Source organism: Alligator mississippiensis, chromosome 5 (genome assembly GCF_030867095.1).
Source record: "Alligator mississippiensis isolate rAllMis1 chromosome 5, rAllMis1, whole genome shotgun sequence".
Classification (NCBI taxonomy): Eukaryota; Metazoa; Chordata; order Crocodylia; family Alligatoridae; genus Alligator; species Alligator mississippiensis.
In genome coordinates, this window is record NC_081828.1 from 176770715 (window position 1) to 176788664 (window position 17950).

The 17950-nt window shown below is 44.0% G+C and overlaps 1 protein-coding gene across 3 annotated transcripts in view; it reads right to left on the reverse strand.

The window, feature by feature from the left end:
• CDK14 (cyclin dependent kinase 14) overlaps positions 1–17950 on the reverse strand; it is a 676419-nt gene that overhangs the window by 177089 nt on the left and 481380 nt on the right. For all 3 annotated transcript variants that reach the window (XM_059729021.1, XM_006258932.4, XM_019497918.2), the window contains one exon: positions 7655–7703. In XM_059729021.1, the coding sequence (XP_059585004.1) occupies positions 7655–7703 (49 nt within the window). The remainder of the gene's footprint in view (positions 1–7654; positions 7704–17950) is intronic.

The following is a 17950-nucleotide window of genomic DNA, read 5'->3' on the forward strand; positions in this document are numbered from 1 at the left end:
CAAGCTAAATATGAGGCTCTTCAGCAACGCCTTACTGAGAGGCTCTCTGACCTACCTGATGACATCAAGGCTATCCAGGCACATTGGGAGGAACTTAGGAACGTTATTCATAAGGCATGCACTGAATCAACTGGATACTCCACTTACTGTGACGAAGATTGGTTTGATGAGAATAATGAGGAAATCCTAGCACTTATCCATTAAAACAGAACTGTTTTCTGCAGTTGGCAAAATGAACCCTCCAACCAGTAAAAACAAGAGACTTACCACTGGCATAAAGCTGTAGCTTAGAAGAGCCTACAGGATATCAAAAACCAGTGGTGGCAAGCAAAGACCATGCAGATCCAGAGTTTCACTAATCAGCATGACCTGAGAAGCTTCTTTCAAACAATAAAAGCCATCCATAGGCCATGTTTCAATGGCTCTACCCTTTTGCAATCCCAGGACTGTTTCACCCTTCTCACAGATAATGTACCCACTAAACAATGCTGGAAGGAGCACTTCATGATTCTACTCAACCGCAAATCTGAGGTCTCAGCTGCCACCATTGAGCCCATCCCTCAACACCCAGTAATAGAATCTCTTGCTGATCCCCCTTCCTTTAAGGAAGTCTGGCGTGCCATCACTCAGACCAAAACAATAAGGCACCAGAACCAGATGGCATTTCCGCAAAGGTCTTCAAAGCTGGTGGGAACAGCACAAGTGAGAAAATTTCACCAACTTCTCATCAAAACATAGGTTAACAAAGAAGCTCCACCTGACTTAAAGAATGCTAACATTGTGAAAATCTCCAAGAAAGAGGACAAGTCAGTGTGCAGGAATTACCGAAGCACTGCCCTCCTCTCTGCTGCTGGGCAGATTCTTACTCACATCCTTCTGAATTGCTACCTCCCCCTTGCCAAAGATGTCCTTCCAGAATCTCAGTGTGGCTTTAGATCATCACGGGATAACACCAACATGATTTTTTTTGCACAACAGATCCAGGAAAAGTGTAGAGAGCAACACCAGGAGCTGTTTATGGCATTCATTGACCTAACCGAGGCCTTCGACTCCATCAATTTTGAAGCCTTATGGAAGGTGATGGCTAGGTTTGGTTGTCCACTGAAGTCCATCAGCATCCTCAGGCTACTCCATGACGGGATGACTGCCACAATTCTTTGCAATGGATCAGCAACAGAACCATTTACCATTTATACTGGTGTCAAGCAGGGCTGTGTCTTTGCCCTAACCCATTTCTCCATCTATCTTGCTGTGATTTTGATTCTCATTCATGACTGCCTCTTCCCAGAATTAGGGTTGAGTACTGAATGGATGGTCAGCTTTTCAACCTATGGTGCCTCCACAGCAAAACAAAAGTTACCAAGACTGGCTACTGAGTAAGCTTAAACGCAGGCTAAGCTAGGGCCAAAACAGCTTTGTCAAATTTTATCACCATCTAAAAGTCTTTCAGCATTTGATCAGTCTCAAAGCCCACCTCCTGGAATTATGTGCTTGCATAAAAATGAAAGCTTTTATTTTACGAAAATCAGTAAGTTACTGGCCTTTATATCTGCAGCAGAAAACCTGAAAATATGAATCCTAAAGGCTCAAATATCAGAAAGCCAAGAAAAGGAAGCAGAATTACTCAGGGCATCCTTTCAGAGTAGGTTTTTGACAATAATGTTTTGGCCCTAACTCTATCTGCTTTTAAGCTTCCTCAGTAGCCAGAAACCTACTCTGAAAGGATGCTTAAGAATTCTTCTGAAAAAGGGAAAGCCTTGATGGCACAGATCCAACTCTAGGGCAGACAAAGGCGCAGTATGCAAAGAAAGAAAAAAAAAATCACAGCATTCCCCCTGATCCCTGCCCAAAGGACAAGCATACTTTATGGCACAATGTTCCCAAACAGACATCTAATTTTATCCAGGCTATTGCTTGATTAAAAATGTTTTCTACCTTTTTAGTTAGAAGTACATATATTTTTAAAAAAGGGCAATAAATACTTGAACCTCATATTTTTTGTAGAAAAGAAGAGAATTAGCCAAACTGTTTTAGTATCACTACAGAATTACTATAAACATTGAATTTTGGACCGAGGTTTTATGCCATGAATCTCTGAGCTACTGTTGCATGTCTTCTATTCATAATAGGTAAGTAAATGTATGGAAAAAATTACTGAAACAGTACCCATAGGGCAAAGTTCTATCTTCCTTATAAGAAGGATGTTACTTCACCAAAGTGCCTCATCCTCAACCAAGCAGCTAGAGGAAGAGATGCTGTGTCATCATGGTGGGCGACTCCCTCCTGAGAGGCACGAACAGGCCGGATCCCATGGCATAGGAGGTTTGCTGCCTACCCGGAGCCAGGATCCAAGACATCACTGTGAGGATATCCAACCTCATTCAGCCCTCTGATTACTATCCCATGGTGCTTGTTTATGTGGGCATGAATGATGCAGCCAGGATTAGGTTGGATCATGTCACGAGTGACTACAGGGCTCTGGGGGTCAGGCTTAGGAAGTCAGGGACACAGGTGGTCTTCTTGTCCATCCTTCCGGTCAGTGGTCACTGTCAGCATCAGGACACCTGCATCAGGGAAGTCAACCTGGAGCTCCGGAGTTGGTGTCATCATATGGGTTTTGGCTTCTACAACCATGATCTGCGCTTCCATGAGAGAGGCGTCCTGGGACGAAATGGTCTTCATCTCTCTTCTAAAGGTAAGAGTCTGTTCTCTTACAGGTTGGCTGATCTCCTCTGAAGAGCTATAAGCTAGGTTCATTGGATCAGCCCAGGTAAGCACTAAGGGGCCTGATAGACATCAGGACAGGGGGGTACCAAGGGCACACATCAGGGGGCTTAAATGTCTTTAAACTAATGCTAGGAGCATGGGGAACAAGCAGGAGGAACTTGCATTCCTGCTTGCAAACAACAACTCAACCTGGTTGGACTAACCGAAACCTGGTGGGACCCTACTCACAATTGGGCAGTAGCCATTGAGGGTTACAGGTTGTACAGATGGGATAGGAGTGGGGAAAAAGGGGGGGGGGGGGGTTGCTCTCTATGTTAAGGAACAATATACATCCTCTATAATCAAGATGGGATCAGAGGAGGGCCAAACCAAGGTACTGTGGGACAGGAAACAAGAGGGTCAGGGGGAAAGGGACTTGGTAGTGGTGGTCTACTATAGACTGCCACATCAGGAGGTTGAGCTAGACCTGGAATCCTCCAGACAGCTCTCAGAGGCTGTATGGTTGAGAAATATGGTTGTCATGGGTGACCTTAACTACCCTGACATCTGCTGGGAGGAGCAGTCAGCCAAATCTAACTGCTTGCATAGGTTCTTAACCTGCATACAGGACCTCCACCTAATGCAGGAGGTATACGATCCCACTAGGGGAAATGCCGTGCTGGACTTGGTGTTAGCTACAGGGGATGACCTGGTGGGGAATCTGCAGGTACAAGGTAACCTAGGGGACAGTGACCATCGATTGATTGAATTCACTATCTAGTGAAGGGTGGGTAAACTAACCAGCAGGGTTGAAGTGCTAGACTTCAGAAAGGCCAAGTTCAGTGTGCTCAGGGGATTAGTTAGTGAGGCGTTAAATCTCAAGAACATTGGCAAAATGGGGATCCAGGAAGGGTGGTCATTCCTTAAGGGAGCAATCCTATGGGATCAGAAGGAGACGATCCCATTGTGCATAAAAGGGGGCAAAGGGACCAAGAAGCCCTCTTGGCTGAACAGGGAAGTCCAGGAAAGCCTAAGGGCAAAGAGAGAGGTATACAGGCTGTGGAAACAGGGGGTAGCTACCAAGGAGGAGTATACCTCCCTAGCTCGCACTTGCAGGGAATCAGTTAGAAAGGCCAAAGCAGGATTAGCGCTTAGGCTGGCAACAAAAATAAGGACAACAAAAAGTCCTTCTTCGGGTATATAGGGAGCAAAAGGAAGGCTCAGGGTAGTATAGGACCCCTACAGGACAAACTAGGGCAATTGGTGACAGAGAGGGGGGACAAAGCTGAGCTCTTCAATGAGTTTTTTGCATCTGTATTCCTACACAGACCAAGACAAATTTCCCAACTGGATCATAGACAGACACACAAGGGACACCAGCCCACCAACTGTTAGTGAAGACTTAGTGAAAGGGCATTTGGAGGGGCTGGATGTGTTCAGATCAGTGGGCCTGGATGAACTCCATCCAAGGGCACTGAAAGAATTGGCTAGTGTCATAGCAGAGCCTCTGGCATGGCTTTTCGAGCACTCGTGGTGCTCCAGTCAGGTCTCAGAGGACTGGAAAAGGCCCAATGTGGTCCCTATTTTCAAGAAGGGGAGGAGTGAGGAACTGGGAAACTATAGGCCAGTTAGTCTCACCCCTATCCTTGGGAAAACTCTGGAAAAAATCATTAAGGGAGCCCAGCAGGGGAAATAATGCTGAAAGGAAATCAGCACAGATTCACTGCAGGTAGATCCTGCCTGACTAACCTTGTTTCTTTTTATGACTAGGTCACAAAATGCTTGGATGCAGGAGTCAAGGTAGATGTCATCTACTTAGACTTTAAGAAGGCCTTCGATATGATATCTCATTCTGTTCTCATAAATAAACTGATAGGCTGTGATGCAGATGATTACATGGTCAGGTGGGTGGCAAATTGGCTTAAGGGTCACACCCAGAGAGTGGTGGTGGATGGGTCAATATTGACCTCCAAGGCTCAGTCCTTGGACTGGTGCTATTCAATGTCTTCATCAGTGACTTGGATGAGGGGATGGAGAGCAGCCTGTCCAAGTTCACAGATGACAGAAAATTATGGGCCAACGTTAACACCAGAGGGTAGGGAATGGATCCAGGTGGATGTGGACAAGTTGGAAAAATGGGCAGAACGAAACAGGATGCAGTTCAACAAAGGCAAGTGCAAAGTGCTGCACCTGGGCAAAAGAACCACCAACACACTTACAGGTTGGGGGATGACCTTCTTAGCAGCACAGCAGTGAAAAGGGATCTTGGAGTCATAGTAGACTTCAAGATGAACACAAGTCATCTATGTGACAAAGCGATCAACAAGGCTAACCGCACCTTATCATGCATCTGCTAAAGCATGATGAACAGGTCCAGGCAGGTGATGCTTCCCCTCTATGCGGCACTGGTCAGGCTGCAATTGGAGTACTGCGTCCAGTTCTGGGTGCCGCACTTCAAGAGGGATTCGGAGAACCTTAAGAGGGTTCAGAGGAGGGCCACTCATATGGTCAGAGGCCTGCAGGCAAGGCCCTATGAGGAAAGACTGAGGGACTTAGATCTCTTCAGCCTTTGCAGGAGAAGGCTGAGAGGTGATCTTGTGGCTGCCTATAAATTCATCAGAGGGCATCAGGGAATAGGAGATGCTCTATTTACTAGGGCACCCCCTGGAGTAACTAGGAACAATGGCCACAAATTGACAGAGAGCAGATTTAGTTTGGACATTAGAAATAACTTCTTCACAGTAAAGGTTGCTAGAATCTGGAATGGGATGGTGCTCTCCCCAACCTTGAGGGTCTTCAAGAGGAAACTGAACAAGCACTTAGTTGGGGGTCATCTGACCCCAGCGCTCTTTCCTGCCAAGGGCAGGGGGTTGGACTCATTGACCTACTGAGGTCCCTTCTGACCCTAACATCTAAGAATCCTTGATTTGCTACAGATGTACCTGGTAAATAATTCAGTCTTCTGTTCACCTAGCCCTTGGTCTCTCTGGTAAAATTATCTGCAAAAGAATGCCAATTGAGTCCAACAAAATGGTAGCTTTATATGGATGCCAGTTGTCTGGTAGTTTTGACTCTGTTACAAAAAAAGTGTGTCCAGAATAAACCAAAGCACATTCAAAAGAACCTAAGTCTCCCCTGAAAACTTCTTTGCCTCACAAATGCAAACTTCTGGAAAACATCTTTTCCCACCCACCAATTCTAGGTTTTATTAATTTCATTTCAGAGTACAGAAGGTATTGACGCCATTCTATACTCTGTGCACAAGACTATTACACTGGTATCAGACTGCAGTAAATATATGTTGATAATTCATTTCTGATAAGAAGCACTGTATTTACCCAAATCCAAGATGATTCTGAATTTAAGAGAACCCTCTAATAATCAGATTCTATACATGGAAAATTTATAAATTTGTTACTATTTTTCATGTATAGAATCTAAACATTGGAGGGTCTTAAATTTGTTCCTCCATTGCTATAGCAGGGCAAGCAGTAGCAGGGGGATAGATGGTAGGGAAGTCAATTTACCTGACCTTTTTTCCTTCCCCTCCTCCCCTCCCTAGCCTTGCCCCTTGCTTCTGCTTGCCTGGAACTGGATGAAAGAAAATATGAACAAAGTTGATAGTTCAAAGTGATGACCATGATACTTCTTCTGTAATGACTGTATCTGCAAAAAAAAATGGCCATCTCCACAATGAGTACACTGCTAGCAGGCTTTCCTGTTTACAGAAAGGGAAATCCAGTTCATGGGTGCCTCAACTAACATCACTATCAAATTATTTATGCTCTAGAAGACAAATTTCATAGGCCAGAGAGTTCCAAAGTTAATAATGACTTTGGATGCTGACTACAGCTAGTTTAAAGCACAGGCAGTCCTTGACTTACAACATTTCTCACTTACAACATTTATAAATCGACACAATGTTTCAACTTCATGACGTCAGTTTCAGCTCTACAACGCTTGATACGATGTGATGTCACGCCAGCAAACAAGTTTGCTGCATTGCTCATTTCCCTGGAGAACATCTGTCCAAACTTCCTTGGACACCTTCTTTAAGAAAGCAGACAAGACTCCCGAAAAACCTGCAGCCAAGACTCCTGAGAAGACTCCAGCCAAGAACCCTTCAAAAAGTCCAACCAAGAGTCTTTCAAGAAGTCCAGCAAAGTCACCTCAAAGAAGTCCTTCTAAATCAATATGATTGCTATTTACAATATAAATACATTAATGTAGCTATATTACTCATCTATAATTGATCGAGTACAAACTTCTGGGTTATTTTTAGCAAAAATAGTGTATCAGGCCTTGGTTCAGGAATCAATCCCCCATTTATAACATTGTTTCTTAAGAGAAAATTGGTTCCAAGTTACAACGTTTTGACTTAGGATGTGGTTTTCAAGAACCAATTGTGTTGTAAGTCTGAGGACTGCCTGTAGTTGATTTCAAAGTGAGCATTATTCAGCATTTTCTAAATATAAGGTCATTTAAAGACAACCTAAAATGGATATCCAAAAATTGAGGAACCCAGTATCACCTATATTTTAAATCATGACTTTAGGACAAGAGATAGACATACACAAATTGTAGCGAATGGTCCAAAGACCTATATGTGTACTTCTAGCATAAAAATATATTTAGCATGCTAAATGACCACAATGTTGTAAATAAATAAAAATCAAGTTTAATCTTAACATTTGGTATTTCCCAAAGCTGTTTGATTTAAAAAGTGACATGCATACAAATGACATTTGCTTTGGTGAGGAGGAAAAATATTTTTTTCCAGCTGAAAAGAAATCATGTAAAGAAAGTTCAGAGCTGATAAACACAGGAGTAGGTAATCCTGTAATGATTCCATATTACTATAGGAATGAAAAGAACAAAGGGCAACATAAGTTAACTTCAGTAATTCCAGGCTGAAGAGTCAAACACTGTATAAAAATTTTTTACTTACTTATTCCATGCTTGTCTAAGGTTTTTAGGACCATACTGGGTAAATCGTTCTGTAACAAAAATAATGACATTTAATCTTTTGGTTTAATTATAGTAAAAAAAAAAAGAAAAAAAGTATATGAACACATTTTAACTAGTAGCAGTTATTGCTAGTTAGCATTACTCCTAATCTGCCCTATTATGAGCTAAATATTGAAAGGCACAAAGGTAGGAATGGGGAGTGGGGAGGGAAGAGACATAGTAAAAAAACTATAAACAACAGACTTTGTAGGTGTAACTCATTTACAGCGAAGTCACTTTATACCAGAAACAATGCTTATTTTTGTCAGAACTCAGTAGTTAAGTGCCTCGGCACAGTGGAATTTTCTAGCACAATGAAGCTTTTCAGCACGGTGAAATTTTCCGCTACGGTGGAGAACCCCGATGCAGAAAAGTTCCTGCCATCCTTATGTAAATATGCACACCATTATTGGCCGGTTCTAAATTATTCCTACGTGGCGACTAGGAATTGGTTCGCTAGCCGTATAAAAATTAGAGCAGTTTCCGCTCAAGTCGGAGAACTCCGCGCCCATCTCGGAGTGAACTTGGCGGACTGATCAACCACCAATGACTCCCCATCATCGACTTTCCCGACGTACCCCGTGTCCTGCATGCTCGTTGAATTGTCCACGGACATCTCACCTCGGTTTCTAGAGCTCTCGTTCGGTTTGCAACTGTAACTGAAGTTAACTCTTCGCCTACACTGAGTCCATCAACAGTGTAAGTAAAATAATCTTGGTTTAATAGATACGCTTCTGTGCCTAATTCTGCTCCATCGCGGGAAACTACCCACCTGCCGTTTCCCGGCCTACCACTCGACCGCTACAATTTTTACACCCACTTTGAGGCCATTATATACTGCTAAAGTGGTACAAACAGGTTTTAAATGCACATGAAAAACAGACCTTATGTTTCTTTATCATGAAAACATTTTTGGCAATCTTAGTTTTCTGATACCATATTTCAGAGGTTAATATTTTATACTAGTTAACTGAGTTTTCTGTGATATACATTTACATAGCTAAAAATGTTGACAGTCGCATGAAAATCCTCTTTTTACAAGGTGCATAAATGTAACTGAATACACTGCAAGTATAGTGATGGCTTCTTTCTTTATCTCCACACATTACACTTTTCTTCAAAAGTCTGTGTGTAAATACTGCCTCAATCAGTTACTGCCCATTCTTCCTCTGCAGGACTGTAGTTGGCCAGTGCAGAATTCTTAGAAAAGTGGGAGGGACAGATATTGCATTTCTCTTTAAAGGGTAAGCAAAGCATGCCCCAGATATAAAAATACAGACTAGCTGGCTCGTTTAGGAATTGCCAACAATATTAATTCAGGTCTTGGAATATAGTTATCAATTTAGTAGGTAATACATTTATTAGAACAGCTCCCATGTTGGCACTGGAGTACTAAGGGGAGTAAACTGTAGGACAATAGGGACAAACTTTTTTGGCAGGTATGCCACAAACTAGCCCTTGCCCGCACCAAGCACCACTCTGATCCCTTTTCCCAATCTGCTGCTCTGCTTTCTGGTCCTTGCCTTGTGATCCCTGCCTGATTGGCTGCAATGCTTTTTGCCCTCTGCCACTGTGCTGCCTGCTCCCTACCACACGTTAGCCAGCCCTGAAGTAGGAAAATATTTTAGTGAGCAAAGAAAGGAGACATAACTCTGAGAGAATAACTATAGAACAAGCCACCATCTTTACAGTTACCCTACAAACTAAAATCATTTTGCTATACTGTATCTGTGGGAACAAATAATCTCACTATATTTATGTTAGCTTTATGTATTATTTTTATTTTAATTTGCTTTTCAGATTAGAATATTGGGAAGAAAACCTTAACTCTGAGACTTCCTGCCTAAAGTAATAAGTGATAGGCTTTTAATACTTTAGCAGTAAAAGTACGTTCCTCAACAAATATACCTTATAAAACTAAAATATGCACGTATATGATGCATACCTTAAAACAGTAAAAACATTTGCCAAGAGGATTTCCTGCTAAAAACACTATTACATTTACTTAGCATTTACATGAGTGGTGCTCAGATGAAATACTGCAATGCTGAACATCTTTGTTATTCTAGTCTTATAAAAAGTTTAGTAAATTACTGTACCAAGAACTAAAGTGCCTTCCCACTCCAATTATGGTTAAACTGAAGAAAATTCAAAGCATATTATCTAAGGCACTCACTAGCTTGTAGCGTAACAGGGAAGTGCAATTAATTTAAACCTGCAGGGTGATTTTTCACCTATTTCCATTATGCTCTGATACTGTGGTAGATACACAGCAGCAGGGGTTAAGGAAAGAGAGGAAGAGTAGAGAAGTGAGAAATTACTGTGTACATAATTGCACAAAGTAGCAAGTGAAGAGTTTCTACTCCAGTTCTCTCTGTGCATATACTGCAATTAAATTATCTTACTTCTGAGGTACACTGAATAAAACTATGGGAAATAACAAATATTTATATATATATTTTATCTTTATTGCATAATGCATGTAATGCAACTGCTGCATATATGACTGTAGAAAGAGACACTAATTATGGTAGATTTTTGAAGGATGTAAGTACTGACAATCATTACTACATTCAAGATAATGGAGGCCCACAGGAAATATCATGATATGAAAGCAGTGTCCATGATCAGATATAAAAATATAACAGAATATGAGAGAAAGAGGTAGGACTGAATTAAATACTTTACAAATTAAGTGACTCAAGCAAAATATCAGCCATGGAATTTAATACAAAATTAACTGGGAAATGAGCATTATAATCTAAGTTCCTAAACTCGACCCATTGCTTAATGGCTCAATCACTGTTGAGGTAAAGTCTTGATTTCCCAAATGACAACAACAAAGCTAACACTGGATTTAGCAGGGAGGGCCCGGAACAAACCCTTGAATTTAAGTTTAAAAATACTGTATGTCTTGCTGGAGCGCGGACTGGTGCAGCCATTGATCAAATCAAATAGGCCTGTTAGCTGCATGAACCTAAGTAGTCCTCAGTAACAGCTTGAGCTATAGACCTTGGTGTCTGGAAAGCAGACCGTACATGGCCTAAACAAAAATGCTGGAAAAGTTAGGAATATTAACTTCTAGGCATATCAGATGACCAACAAATGGAAATGAGGAGTTAAGCTGGGAACAAAACACCAGAGTGTCCTCTTAAACAGACCCCCCTCTCCAGCGGGAAGGTCACAATGTCCGGTGAAAACTGGATGTGAGTGAAGGATGTAACCTAAAAACATTTAGTGACTGGTAAGGATTCGAATGCATATGTTGTAAACATAAGATTGTTTTGATCAATCTATAAAAGAGACCTAGAAACCCTGAATACTTTGGGGCAATATGGGTATATTTCATGCCAGTTTCTAGGCTTGCAAATAAACCTCACTGGCACCAAGCCTGATGTATACTGCTAGTGTCTGGTTGTTTGGGACCAATAAGCCCCAAAGAATCTTTCTTACTAAGAATGAGGGCCTGTACTCTCTTAATTACAACTAATAAGGTCATTAAAAGTACTCCTAGTAGTATTATAGTATCACCAATGGTATCCTGACAGTGCACAAAAAACATCCAAACAGAGGGAGCCTGAAATGACCAGTACTATTCCACCCTCAATGCTGACTGCACCAGACATGACAGGAGTCTGACACGAGTGACTGTTGGGCTATGGACAGAAGTTGCACATAAACCGGTTTAAGTGATCAGAAACTGGTTTAACCCCATAACAGAATAGCTCAGTGCACATAAGCCAGTTTCAAAATGGCTGAAACTGGTTTGAAATAAACCTGGTTGACTGTAGTATCAGACTTAGCTGATTTAGGTCAATCCGGTTTATGAAACTTCTGTCCCAGACCCCTTCCTGGTTCAAGTTAAATCACTGTCCCCCAGCATGCTTTGCAGCCCTGGGATGGGCTATGCTGTCTGCTCCAGAGAGCAGGGTTGGCTCCACCTCTCTGCTCCCTAGCTGGAGCAGTGAGGGCTGGCTGACAAGGGACCCAGCTGGGGAACGCAGCTGAGTCTGCCTGGGGGCAGGGGGCAGGAAGCAGCCCCTGCCAGACTTCTCCCTGCTGAAGTGGAGGGGACGGGAGTGTAGGCAGAGGCACAGCGGGGGGGAAGGAGCAAAAGCCTGAGTGGGACTGCCTCCCCAGGCAAACCACAGCTTGGGTCTGGGAGGGACTTTAATCCCCCCTTCTCCAGCTCAGTGTGCTGGCCACATCCCCTGCTCTCCACTAGAGCAGGGCACGGGGTGTGGGGGTGGGGGCAACAGCCTGGGAGGGACTGCCCCCCAGGCAAACCCCAGCTGGAGCCTGGGGTTTGGGAAGGGCTTTAATCTCCCCTTCCCCAGCAGGCACAGTGCTGGCAGGAAACCAGCAGACTCCATCTCTTCCCACCACTGGCAGAGACTGAGGCAGGCAAGCAGTTGATAAGGGGAGGGAGAAGGGAAGGGGGCATGATTCTCTTTAGCTCCCCCAGACCATGGGGAAGGTGGAAGAGGCCAAGGAACCAGAGTTGGAGGGGATGGCTGCCTGCCACCTGTGAGCACAGAGCCAAGCCCTGCAGGACCAGACTGAGAAGTAGGAGGTGTTGGCAAAGACCTAGCACAATCATCCCATGTATGTGCTGGAGATTGAGGTAAGGGAATGGGAGAGGGTCCCAGACTGCTTGGGCTGGTGTGACCAAAAGAAAGCAGAGAACTACATTTCCATTATGAAGCAGAACCTGTAAAAGGTGGGAGACTGGAATACCTAAGCAGTGACAAAAGATACTGAATGCATGAGGGTCTTGCCAAAGGTGCTATAGGTGACAAGCATACTAATGTCAAGACACCCAAAGGGGAGAAGGGGTGCAAGTTCATCAATAAAAACCCAAGTAGAGCTGAGGCCCATGGGATCTCCACTCCAACACCTGACACCACCTGCTGATTCCCAAAGAAGGACTTTCTAATACCTGGCTGTACGGAAACACTCTGCCCCCAGGATTACATACGACTTATGCAAGGCTTTGTCTTGTCTTTTTGGTTTATTATGTTCCATTTTAAATTAGACTAAGCTGTATGTGCTCTCACTGTGTTTTACTAGGTGTATCTTTGCTTAGGCAAAATTTTTGGATGTTCTTTGTTAGGTGTTTGAGGTTCAAATTGCTGTGTTCAATATATGCTTGCTTCAGAGAAAGGACTATTCTTGTTCCAGCTTTTATGAATTCAATGCCACTGCCTTTTTCCCCACCCATCCCCTCCTCAGCCTGGCAGGAGCTGCCCTACCCCTGAGCAGGGAGCAGGGTGGGGCAGAAGTCTGGCAGGCGCTACCCCCCCACACACACACACTCAGTCAGACCCAGGCTGGGGTCTCATGCAGGCCACAGTGGGTTAAAAGCTCCCCTTCCCCCTGCCTCAGTCCCTGGGCTGGAGCTGAGGGCTGGCCACACCACTCCGCTTGAGCAGGGAGTGGGGGGAAAAGCCTTGGAGCTTCATCCCCTCCCTTTGGCAGCGGCGGGCAAGCTGGGAGGCATGCTCTAGTGCCCCCCAGCTTCTAGCCTGAGCCACTGCAGGCATGTGGCTGCATTCCCAGAATCAAAAGTGAATGTCTGTCACTTGCTTCTCAGTTTAATCTGTGCAGCTTAGACTAACCTGCAAAGACTGAATTGGTTTCAGCCTCAAGCTTTTTGACTGCACTTAGCCCCAGTGCCCAACAAATATAAGTGAAAATACGGTAACAAATTGATGATAAAGAAAGCATAAGTGCATAAAATAGAAAAAAAAATAAAGGTGTATTTCTAAATTTTGAAACCAAAGTAGTATTCAAGAAATAACATTTGTTCAATATTTGAGCAGAATTGCACATGAGACTATTTTGGTACAGGGAAGTGGAAGGTGGAAAGAAAGCTAAACTGACTTGACACACTGCTGAAAAGCTAACCTAAATATGTAGAAAACCAAAACCGCTGAATTTGATTTTTCTGTCAATCTGTAATATGTACATGCAGATCCTTAGCTGCTGCAAACTGACAGAGCTACACAAACTTCACTAGAGCTATACCACATTACACTAGGGCTGTTTGCAGATGTAAAAAAAAATTAAACCCCAAAACAGTGTTTTACTTTAGACTCAGTGTGCCCCCGTGACAAACCCAGCGCATGCCCAGAAGAGGCATTGCGTTAGTTTGACCCAGCTCGCCCAACATCTGTATAGACTGGGCACTTCAGTGGGGCTTTTTTGGTGTTTTTATCTTATAGCCGATTGAATCAGCTTTAGATAAAAGTACCAAAAGGCCCCTCTGAAGTGTGCAATCTATACAGATGCTGTGGGGCTTGGTTGAACTAACATGTCGCTTCTTCCAATAAAGCACTTTTTTTTTGGGGGGGGGGGGGGGAGAGGAGGGGGGAAGGTTACACCTGTCAGCAGCCTAGGAGACTCTCTGCTAGAGTAGGCTGGCAAATGCATTACTTGCTTGACTGGGATGACAAAAGATCTAGGTAATGAACTTCCTCCATTCTTACTACATAAAGGAAACCTTAGGTTGGTTACTTGTTCTAGTCAGCTTTCAGGCTTTTGCTCAAAAGTAATGTTCTAAAGACTGGTCCCTTTCTGGGGCACATTTGAAAGTACCGTTGTGCTGAATGGGGAAAAATATGTGAAGCTGAATGAGCAGGAAAGTTGGTCTCTGGAGTGCTAGGGAACCAAGGGACACACTGGAAACTAAGCAATCAACTTTTTAGGAAATAGTCTTGATATTTCTACATTAAAAATAAGCAAGCATATTTTTTTTCTTCAGGAAAACCGGTAAAAACAAACTCAGTGCTGCCATCTTTTACAGGAAATTGTCTTACAACAATATGGTTATAATCAGCAAGCTTATCTATCAGAAAAAAGGGTAAAAGGTTAAAAGAGTTTATCAGCTACCTTATGAACCCCAAAAGCAGCTTTCCTGAATAACTGGAGGGATTATATTACATCTGTACATCTAAAAAGTACATAGGGGCCATGAATGTCTTCAGCATAAGCATCAGGGAAAGTGCAATCTACCAAATACAATCCAAGACAACCCCCACCTCCATTTACCATGAGGACAATTTACCAGAGTGGATGGAGTTCCGCCCCCTGCTTCACCACAGAGTCCAGTCTTGGATTTAACTGGGGGAGGGAAGGGAGCGGGGGTGGAGGGGGCAGGAGCAGGAGCTGTGGCTCTGACTCAAGCCCCAACCTGGATTCAGGGTTGGAGTTGGAGGCACAGATGCTGCCCCCACCCCCACTGCCCCTGTTCCCATCCACCCCTGCAGCTTACCCTCCAGTCTGCACTCCAGTTCAGGGCAAGAAGCACATGTTAGCTCTGACACCTATACAGCCATGCAGCAGTGTTTGTGGAGATGGTAGCTCTGGAGTCAGGTGGGCAGGGTTATAAGTAGGAGGGGCAGGATTCAGAGGGTTCAGGCACCAGGGGACAGAGACATAGGAGGGTGCAGGCAAGAGGGAGGGCAGGTACCCGGTGGCAGGGGGAAAAGTGGTGGGGAGGCAGATGGGTCAGATGTCAGGGGGGAGGGCAAGTGTCAGGGGGAGGGGCAAGTGGTGGCAGTAGGGACAGGTGGCAGGGGAAAAGAGACAGGGATCAGGCCACTTGACTCCCCCACTGCCTGCCCCACTACTGCTGCTTACTCTGCTAGATTGGTAGAGAGAAAGAGAAAAAACAGAAAAGCGCCCAATAAAAAGAAGAGATACAGGGGACAGTAAAGAGCCAGAGAAGGTCAGGAAAGAGTGATAACAAATGGAATGAAAAAAGATAACAGAACAAAACCCTTCAACCAGCAAATAAGGCTGTCAATAGATAGGGTCAGGACATTTAGATGATGAAATAATCAACATATATTATTTTGTTGGAGCCAACATGATTCATGGAGACATGATGGTTTTAGTAACGTTTTCATCTGAAAAGGCTTTCATAGTGAGAAAGAAAGAGTCATGCTTTTGGGTCTGGTGGGGAAGGCACTGACCTAGAAGGAAGAATGCCCAGTCCTTTCTTTAGAGAGCTCTGGAATGAAAAACATTGCCCTGAATATGGAAAGATGACAATATTGTACACACTGAAACTTGTGAGACAGAATTAGTGTCCAGTTCTAGTTGTTCAACTGTTTCTTCTTATGTTTGCAGATCAAAACTGCCTGAACAAAACACTTAAGGATGCTTGTTACATCCAGCAAGTGAATTTGGGACAGCTGGGCTTGTAACACTAATCAAATGCAAATATAATATAAAAATAATCATCTTAAGTACTACTGAAGCTAATGAAAAGATGTGAAAATTTTTGGAACCTCCTTCACTCTGCAATCATTTTTAGTTACTGCCTAGCCTTGCACAAACTAATAACCATGGTAATGAGTGCAGTATGAATGCCTAAATACGATTAGATTAGATTTGATAGTGCATGCTTCCATGACACAGAATACTAATGCATATTTTATTGATCCCATCCTTAAAAGATACTGACATATATTTGTGCACTGGAATTTAATATTAGGTTTACTAACATACCATCAGAACATACTGTGTAAAACGATTAAAAAAAAATCTTCACTCCCAGTAACCGCAAGAATTAAGGTTGTAACAGAACCCACCATATATAACTCCATAATGACAACAGTGTTAGGAAGTTCAGAACTAGCAATGCAAAGAATTATTAGCCATTTTAGTCTGTAAATAACAAAAGAGGGAAGCAGGATGCCACTAAATACCCATCATAATATTAATTCTATGTCTTTGTGACATTCAAGAACTTTAGGTTGAGGCTTTGAAGAGTTTAAGGGACTTAGGTCCATAGATCCAGAGAGGGTGGGCATCTAACTTCCTTTGAAAATCTATTTTAGCCTTCAAAGACCAATTTCAATCATATAATGCAACTATAAACTATTGTTAAATTAAATATGATAAAAGGTGCCTCCTAGCACCTGACCCTATGGGGCCCTTCCATGATTATACTATGAAGGGCAGGTGTGACTGAAATGAGCAAACTGAAAATTTACGTTTTTCCTTCACACTGTCTCCTGCTTGGTTTCATACCTATCTAAAAGAAATTCTCTATGTATCCATGAGTGGATCTAGGATTTTAGAAAGGGGGGGGGGAGGGGGAGGACAGGGGGAAGCGAGGGACAACTGCATCACTGCACGCAACCCCCACCCCCTAGATCCACTCTTTTATGTAACATTATTTATTTGTCCAAACAGTTCTCTTAAGATGAGAGATATATTAACTCCCTTTTTTACAAAGGAAGATTTTATCCCTCCTGAATTTCACAGTCTATTACTAAGTAGCCTGCTTCCCCTAATAATTGATATTTAAAATCTCCCAGAGTGGCTCAAGCCTATTAGGTCACACAAACCAGTTTATTTGATCAGAAACTGTTTTAAACCTGTAACAGAACAGACTCCCCCAGCACCCAGGCATGCTCTCTGGGCTGGGCGGGGCTCTCTGCTCTAGCCACAGGGCTGACCCCACCCCTCTGCTCTCTAGCCCAAGCAGAGACCGACCCTAGTGGAGACACTGGCAGGCATAGCCCCATTAAGGCAAAGTGGGATGGGGTTAAGTCTTCCCTCCTCCTCTTCCCCTACCACAGCTGGGATCAGCCTGTCTGCCAGGGAGCAGAGGGGAGGGGACTGCAATGGTCGCCCCTGGAGGTGGCAGACCCCAGGTACAAGTAAGAGACAGAGTCAGGAATTAACCCTTCTCCCTGCCCCCTTCACCTTTAATGGGGCCATACGGGGTTGGCTGTCCCACTGGGTGGGGAAGGGGGCTCTGTTCCACGCTGGGGGACACTTTTCCACCTCTTCCTCCTCCAGGGAAACTCTATGAGGTGCTGGATAAAGACTCTTCCTCCTCCTTCCCTTCCCTCCCACCACTGCAGGGCTTGGAGTGGAAGGCTCCATGTTATCCTGCCTAGCCCCAGAGTGGGTGTGGGAGGGCAGGGGGAGGCTCTGTTCCATGATGGGAGGAACTCTTCCCCCTCCTCTTCCTCCTCCCGGAGGGCAGCGAGAATGCGGAACTCAGCTGAGCAGGGTATGGGCGTTTAGGGTGTGAAGAAGTGTGAAGAGTGTAGGGACCCCCACACACTCCCCATCATAGCGTACAGCCCTCACTGCCTGGCAGCAGCAGCAGGCAGGGGGGTCAGGGCACCAGTGCTGTGTGGGGGAATGGAGCAGAGCTTGCCTTACCCCCACGCGTCTGTTTCCTGAGCTTGCAGCTCCAGCACTCTCAGCAGGG